The 8,363-nt window shown below is 41.9% G+C and overlaps 1 protein-coding gene across 1 annotated transcript; it reads right to left on the bottom strand.

Moving 5' to 3' along the window:
- Window positions 1–4,366: 4,366 nt before the first annotated feature.
- LOC123170262 (polyamine oxidase 1) lies at window positions 4,367–7,970 on the bottom strand. Its single transcript, XM_044588098.1, has 7 exons — window positions 7,730–7,970; window positions 7,359–7,617; window positions 6,996–7,142; window positions 5,197–6,007; window positions 5,026–5,107; window positions 4,793–4,879; window positions 4,367–4,665 (listed from the first exon to the last, which is right to left on the bottom strand). The coding sequence occupies exons 1-6, from the start codon at window positions 7,845–7,847 to the stop codon at window positions 4,800–4,802; spliced, it is 1,497 nt and encodes a 498-aa protein (XP_044444033.1). The 5' UTR covers window positions 7,848–7,970; the 3' UTR covers window positions 4,367–4,665; window positions 4,793–4,799.
- Window positions 7,971–8,363: the final 393 nt, after the last annotated feature.

Here is an 8,363-nt window from a genome sequence, read left to right on the forward strand (position 1 = left end):
TCGCCCCACCGCCGCTGGAGAGACGACTCGCCGGAGCCGCCGCCGCCGTGGTAAACCCTAACCCGATCCGCCGCCGGTTTTTAACATAAAAAGCGTTGCCCCGGTCCGATCTGGTTTTCTCGGTTTTGTTTTTGTTTTAAAAAACCGGTTTAGTTTTTTTTAAGTTCGATCTATTCAATGAGCGTTCTCTATTTAGAACTGGTTAGCGAGCGTTCGCTCGATAGTTTATTTTATTTTATTCAGGGACTTATTAGTAGATTTTTTCTTTTACAGATTAGTCCCTAGTCTTTAAACGACCACATCTTTTTACTCGTTTGTCCAAATCCAACGAAATCAATGCCCACTTCTTCGTTATGATCCCCTCTTTCCAGTAAAAGAACTTAAACACATGTTTGAAAGTTTTAAAATTTGATTTCAAATAGATTTGTATTTGAACTTCGTTTGATCGTAACTTGAGTTTTACAACTCCGATTTAGTTGATTCTTTTTGCAAATCGAAGTTCTTGACCTAAACTTTCTGATAAGGCCAAATTCAAATAATTTTGGTACTTTTAGAAATTGTTTTATGTTGCAAGAGTTATTTGCTTGGTTTTGATGTTTTTCGAAGTATCTTCTTCGTTCTTTCTGATCTTTTGAGTGATTGCTTATGTGTGGTTACCATTGTTTGCTCTCGATAGATTGACCGGAGTGTGACGAGTTGAACTATCAAGAGTTATGAGTGCGAATGATCTTCATCAACATTGCAGGCAAGTTCACACTTTGATCATATCCCTTTCATACCCAGTTTTTATGCATTAGTATCACCTTCAAACATTGCATGAGTAGGATTGATAACATGTGGGTATTGGGAAGTAGTAGATGATGTAGTATCTATTACCTGTTTTATTATCAACCTTTGGGAGTTACTTCTACGTTTGCTTATTGCTATGCTATGCTAGTACACGTGGATTGGGTGAGTGTATCCATGACAGATGTGAGATTGTTAATTAATGGTTTACTTAAGGTGGCAACTTAAAAACACATCTGGGTGGATTGAGGCACCTGGGTATTCCAGTGATTGCCTGTTTTTTTATGGACCGCCACCCAGGCTCAAAGGGATCATGAGATTATTCATGCTAGAAACTTCCGTGTGCAGCCACATGCTATTATGGGCTCTAGCATAGTTGATTAAGTCGTCTGAACTCTTACAGTGGTAGACTAGCAGATGTAGGGGAAAGTAGGTGTAACTGTCTACCCATCGTAAGGTGCTAACGCTTCTGAAAGACTGTGTCTCGGTCATCCGTTTCTCAAACACTATGTAGTGCGAGAAATCCAACGGAGGAGATCGAGTCTTGTGGGGAAAAGTGCACAAACCTCTGCAGAGTGTACAATCTAATCATGGTTAGCCGTGTCCCCGGTTATGGATATCTTGAGTATCTAGTTCTTGGATTATCCCGTTGATCTCATCACGTTACTTAAATAATTTGTTGGGTTGTTAATGATTACTTTTAATTGGGATTGAGAGGGGGTTTACCTTCTCAATATTTTCAACCAACTTTGTAGTTAAATAATATATTCCTTTGCAGTAGGGAAAAATTGACTTTTCGCAAAAACATTATAACCATAGAGCTTTTCCACCAACCATATATGCATGTAGTGATAGCCTTTGTTAGTCATTTCTCTATGGTGTGAATTTGCCAGTACATTCAATGTACTGACCCTTGTGGCTGCAACGTCTCATGTTGCAGGATATCTTACGACGAGTAAGTGATACGTTAGGGTTACGATTTCTACACTCAACTTTGCCGTTGGTGTTGATGGGAATCCACAACCTTGTTACTTCCACTATTTGGATTGAGGTAATAGTATTTCCGTTACTTTATACATGTGATTTACCTCTGTTATAAATCCTCGAGTACTGTGTGTGTCAGCATATCGATCCAGGGATGAAACTTAAGCACAGATACTTGATCCATTCGGGTCGGGTCGCTACACATAAGTATCGTGACATAACGTGTAATAACAGCCCATAATGCAATAAATATTGATATAAAAGCATGATGCAAAATGGATGTATCAATGATGAATATGAAAATAGATAAATAATATCTTCATAGTTTAATAATCGTGTGAAAATGTTCAGATTTAATTTTTAGAAAAATAGGTAAAAAGTTATAATTTATGTAGGAATCCCGAAACATAATCCAAAAATTATATACAAAACTTATTTTTGAATGGTAAGTACTTAAAAAAACAACTTATTTAATCAATATTTATCCTTTTTTCTATTTAGGGTGTTCAGATTAGGCATGGAGTATTTTTTGCTTATACTCATTGAACAAAATATGCATACCATAATAGCTGCACACTTCCATTTTTTAATAATAGATTTAGTATATACAAACCAAAAACCTAACCAAATACCAAAGAAGCAATCAGAAGTGTACTACTTTATCAATTCCACTTACATGTTGGCACCACCATCGAGTAGTCTTTTCCCCATCTTAGAATCCCCAACTTATACATGTGTCAACCATTGATTAATCAGTTAAGGAAGTGAATTTTTTTACAATAAAATACAAAAATTATCTTAACAGGAAATAGAGAAGTTAGTACTATCACATTCTATTTCCAGGGATTTGATTGATATAGGTTGGGGGAAAATTGAGTCGATGCTGCCAAACGAACTGAATAGCACATTCCTCCAGTCCATTGGATTTCTAGCACTTATTGGTAATGAGTCTGATTACTCCGGGAATTAATTCACTACACTTCCTAATTATTTCCTATTGTTCAAAATTGGCATCTAACACATTCCATGGAATTTATATAAATTCAGTCTATAGACGATCTGGCTTGTTGATTGTGATCATGTTACCACTGATCTTGCACAAACATAGCGTTAGTCCACATAACTTGTCAGGATGACCAAACCAAACCTTCAAGTGAATTGATTGTATTTTCTTACAAGAGATTACTTAGTACAATGCAGAGTAGTATACAATTTTTTTTCATTACATGTTAACTTTATTTCAACAGTAAATCAGCCTATTTAAACTCGATGAGTATGTTTAAGTTAGTAAGACATATACGGTAGTTCTAAGTTTTGTAAACTCATTAACAGTGTCGACATCTAGAGGTTAGGTAGGCTATGCATATGTGAAATTCGGTAAAATAATATGATAATTGTTCACTCAAAGAAAATAAGATGATAATTTATGATATGTACTTATTTTAATTTTAATACATTTTGACGGCCATATACCGTTACCTAGTGTCGCTTAGTGGACAATAATTTAATTCCTTATTTTCCGGCATGTAAATTATCTCAACCTCAAAAAAATTATCATATTTCCATGTACATGTATATACGTATCTATATATGTTTACAATCGTTGCATATTTTTCATCTTCTCAAATTTAAAATATGATCTTGTCAAGTTAATTACTTTACCATGATGTCCAATTAATGGAGGCCGTTCCATACATCAGAAAAATTTGAGAAGGAAGGAAAGATGCATGTTGAATAAATCTGAAAAGAAAGAATAAATGCACCCCTCAAAGCCTGGACGCGTCGTTGTCGTGCGTCAGTTCCAGGATCAATCAAAGTATGTATGCCTCATTTTCGCTTCTGGCGGCCGGAATTTTCTTCTCCTGGCCTCGTGCTAGCTTCATCTAGCTGTCTTAGTCAAGGTCAAAAGCATCGTCAATTAGCACATAATTGGGGGTCAGCTTTGGGCAGCACCACAACACAAGCCGGAAATTATTCCTTGGTGACTTGCGAGTTGCTTCTTGGCGTGGCATATATCTCACACGTGGGCAACAAAATTCAATTGTGGGGAATCATTGGGAGACGGAGACCAAGGACAATATGGCTCATGTTTTTTTTGGACAGTCTCACGTGCTTTTGAGGGACAATAAGAGATAGAGACCAAGGACTTGACGGGGCTCTCGTACGTGGGACTACAAAGGGGCTTGTTATGCATGATGAACGGCTAGAAATACATTATACTTTAATCAGATGGACATAATTTCTTAACATTCAGAATTAACGTGGAACCTCGTATGGTGCTTCCAATTAGTAAATATAAAATCTTTCATGCTTAATACCAATCTTCCTGGACCAAAGTGGTGCTATAATACAATCTGTGCATGCTATAATACATATTTCAAGAAGGCTGGTGGTGCTTTGTTCCTTCATCATGCTAGGTGTTGGTTGGTTTTCTCCTGATTTCTCAAATTAACTAGGCACCAACTTTTTCTTAATAAATGAAAATGACAAAGATTTTGTCTCGAGTTTCAGAAAGCAATTAACCTCGATTATTCGTCGAACTGCCGTTTCATATACTTGCTATTTAGTCAATTGATCAATGTTATGTTGCTCTTTATAGCATATGAATATATCTTTGCTTCCCACAATATTCTCATAAAATGTTATTGTACAACAAATGGGCAAAAGACATTATTGTCAACTCCTGTTTCGTAGAAGTTTCATAAATAAATAATTAAATGAGAACAACTCCAAACTGAGCCAAACAACAAACATGTCGCAAAGAGAAAAAATATGGATTGCCCAGAAAACCATTGAACAATGACCCGACACAGATGAACACCGGAATAATGCAGTGCACTGACTCGGTTTCAACCCGTTACTTCTGCTGTTTTAGCTGGTGACTCCGCGATTAATCTGCAACACAGGGAAAAATTGCGATGGTATTATTAGGCAATCGAAAAGTATTAAAATAAGATATCAAAATCTTGAGATTAGTCATGCTTTTATGGGTTATATATTAGTCCCAGCAGGACATGAATACCTTGAGATTAGTCATGCTTTCCCTTGACATCATATTTGCACATCTTCTTCTTGGCACAGTTGATCAGGATGTCAGCAGAATCAATACCTAGGAAACGCCGACACATCACACGTGAATACCCCGGGAAACCAAAAAGTGAAAGCATAACACTCTGAACAATGCAGAGAATGAGCATCTAAAAACACAATGCAGAGTGCAGAGCATGAGGAGAACGGCTTTTGATGTAAATGCACCTGCAAGGTACGCCCCGTGGACATATCCGTTGTACTTTTCGCTCGTGTGCTCGCCCGTGAAGTAAACCCTCCCAACGGGAGCCTGAATCACATCACAGAAAAACATCAATTTAGTATTATTGTCAGTGGAGAATGAGTGAAATGCAAGACAAATGTAGTAGATTTTTGTACCCGGATGAGGTCATATTCGTAGCGGTTGACGCCGATGGGCCAGTTGGAGAAGGAGCCCTTGAAGAACCGGTTGGACCACCACCTGGGCACGAGGATCTCGGTGGCGTCCGGCACGTCCTCCTTGGGGAACATCTTCCTGAGCACCGCCACCGCCTCCGCCATGGTCTGGTTGTCGGACTGCTGCTCGATCCGCCTCGACTCGTCGTCGGTGACCGTCACCAGCAGCACGTTGGACCCGGGGTACTGCTGCTCGAACTGCTGCCACACGGGGAAGTACCCTCTCCTGCCACTAGCGTAGAGGAAGAACTCCTTGCCTTCCCCCTCCGGCCAGAACCTCTTGGGGAACTTGAGGAAGACCTTGGTGTACACGGCCATGTCGAACTGGTAGATGGACACGATCTTCCACGACGGCAGCTGCGGCTTGAACCGTATGAGGTCCGTCTGCAGGACGCCGAGGCTGGCAGAGACGACGACGTAGTCGGCCCGGTACACCTTGTCGTCCTCCGTTTTTACCGTGACGCCGCTCGGGAAGTAGCTGATCTCCCGCACCACCGTGTTGGGCTTGAGCCTCGGGTCGGTGACGGCGCCGGACTTGCGGTCGGTCCTGAGGTACTGCCCCGCGACGTGGTACACCACGGACTCGTACCCGCGCTGGTCGGCCACGAAGTAGACGTCGTCGCCAAAGTTGCTGAACGTCGGCAGCGGCTGCGTGTTCTGCAGGCTTGTCACGCGCGGCGGCTCGGCGAACTCGAAGTCGTGCTGGTAGTAGTCGACCACCATGTCCACCGGCCTCGCCGGACCAGAAGGCATGCTGCGGCACAAGGGCGAGGTTGCACGAATCATGCACCGGAAAATAAAAATACATTTCTCTTTGGAGATCAACAAACAATTGCTTGCAAAAGGGAGAAGCAGGCGTGCGCATCTCGCCGATCCGGTCGATGCAACGGTCGGCCGGAGGACTAATTTCCATTTAAGATACTTAGCACTAGGCCTAACCGGATTATTTTACAGCTGTGAGGAAGCTTTAGGAGCAGTAAAATAGTTAGTGATGTCGCACTTGAATAATCTTGCTCTGTCACGCTCGATCAGAGGCAAGAGGTGCTAATGATGCACACACTGCTGGCGCACTGGAGGCGAAAATAGGGTTGGTGAATGGAAAAAAATAGTGATTTCTTTTAAAAATCTAAGGCACTTCTATATGAAAGTTGGCTCTTGGACAAGGCAGTGGCTGGCATTTGCTAAAATATATGAATTTGATGATGTAGCATTGCAAACTGCATGATTGTGATATGAAATTTGCTGGAATGCACTTGCTGGACTAAACTATATTGAGAAGGGAGGGTAACAATACAACAATATATATGCGATTAAGTCTTATTCAGGCACTCGTGGAGACAACTACATAGAGTAGTACTCCCTTCGTTCCAAAATAGATGACCCAACTTTGTACTAACTTTAATACAAGTTGGGTCAAAGTTAGTACAAAGTTGGGTCATCTATTTTGGAACAAAGAGATACGAGATAATGGTGAGTATGAGCCATCAGCTGCCTTATTTTTTGCGGGTAATTGACTTCCAATACCCCTGACTAATCCTATATTTCTCTATGTACACGATCATGTAATCGATAGTATTCAAGATAACGTGACGTTTTGTTCCCATGTCTTTCATATTCCCTCGTCTGGAATACCAATCCAACCATTCACTAAATCCCTAACAAGTACTATCACAGATTTATGTTTCCAAGCTAGCACACTGGCCTAGCTACTGCAGGGAGCAATATATGAACTGTATACGTACTGGTCGTTGAGGCGTTGCATGGCCATGACAGACATGTCCTGCTGGCCGCTGTGGTGCAAGGTACCAGAGAGCTTGCTCCCGCTCTCCTCCACTTCATCCATCCTCTCGATTATATTCTCAACAACTTTCTCGTCGTAGAGGCCACCGCTGCATCCACACAAGAAAATTAACCAGCTCAGCTGTGAAACAAATGTAAATTATTTTCATAATATTTTGTTGGATCTAAGTTTAATGTAAGCCGATATTTCGGCCATTTGGCAGGAAGAAAAATCGAAGTCACTAAATTTGAGTGAAATTCGGTGATTTTGGCTATGATTGAAATATTTCTGAAACTGAAATACAAAAACCAGCGCCCGCACATACTCTTGCTTGTAGGTGTTGCTGGCGAGGTGGTCGAAGTCGGAGCGGAAGGTCCTGAGGTTGAGGCCTCCGGTGCCATTGGCCATGGTCCAGATGGGGTTCATCTCGTCGCCGTTCACCCCTTCCACCCAGTTGGCCCCCATCTCAACGTTCACCCCGGCGAACTTGGTCTTGTGGATGCGCCCGCCGATGCGGTCAGTCGCCTCAAGGATCACCAAGTCGGTGATCCCGGCCTCGGACAGCCTCTTCCCAGCCGAGATCCCTAAGACCACCAAGCACAAGAACTTGCATCCGTTACATGTGCACTCAAACCACCCTCTCGCATGCATGTATCTATGTCCATGTAAAATGCATGTATGTAGCGTATAGCTTACCGGACATGCCGGCGCCGACGATGATGACTCTGGGACCGGCGGCGGTGGCCAGGGAAGCACATTGTGCTGCTACCACGAGCGCCAGAGCTATGGCTCTGCAGGGCTTCATCTCTAGCATCCTTCTTTCTCTCCCTCTCTCACGAAGCTTGGAGACTTGCTAGTTAGCTAGCTTGTGTTGAAGGATAGTGGTCAGTCGCCAAGTGTATATAAAGAAGTGGTGCAAGACGCAACGGGGCGCGGGATCTCTCTAGCTAATAGTAGTAAAGTTATTCTTGGCCACCAACGTGGGTTGCTTGGAAGCAACATTACCTTACGACATGCTCCGGCCGGCCGAGAATACTATTGTGTGATTCGCAAAAAAAAAGAATACTATTGTGTGACTATAGCACAAACGGTTTGACTAGCACAAACCTTGGGCCTTTACTTCAAAAAGACAAGTCCCCCGTCCCTGTCTAGCTAGAGTTCTAGACCATTCATTTTTGTGAGATTCATACGCATGTGCACTAGGAAATCATATCCTTCAGTCTGGTCTAACTTTCATTGTCAAGTCTTTTTCCGTTCTGCACAATAGCCCACTTCTTTTTGCCTATGTTTCACTAAGTTTATGTTGACGATTAGATTATTTTTCAAAAAG

This window comes from Triticum aestivum, chromosome 7D (assembly GCF_018294505.1).
Source record: "Triticum aestivum cultivar Chinese Spring chromosome 7D, IWGSC CS RefSeq v2.1, whole genome shotgun sequence".
Taxonomy (NCBI): Eukaryota; Viridiplantae; Streptophyta; class Magnoliopsida; order Poales; family Poaceae; genus Triticum; species Triticum aestivum.

Bases quoted from the DNA above. Each gene is read 5' to 3' on its own strand.
- LOC123170262 (XM_044588098.1), bottom strand. From the start codon at position 7,847: ATGCTAGAGATGAAGCCCTGCAGAGCCATAGCTCTGGCGCTCGTGGTA. The intron at 5,108-5,196 runs GTACAAAAATCT...GATGTGATTCAG, and splicing joins ACGAATATGACCTCATCCGG to GCTCCCGTTGGGAGGGTTTA. The intron at 4,880-5,025 runs GTGCATTTACAT...GGCGTTTCCTAG, and splicing joins CCACGGGGCGTACCTTGCAG to GTATTGATTCTGCTGACATC.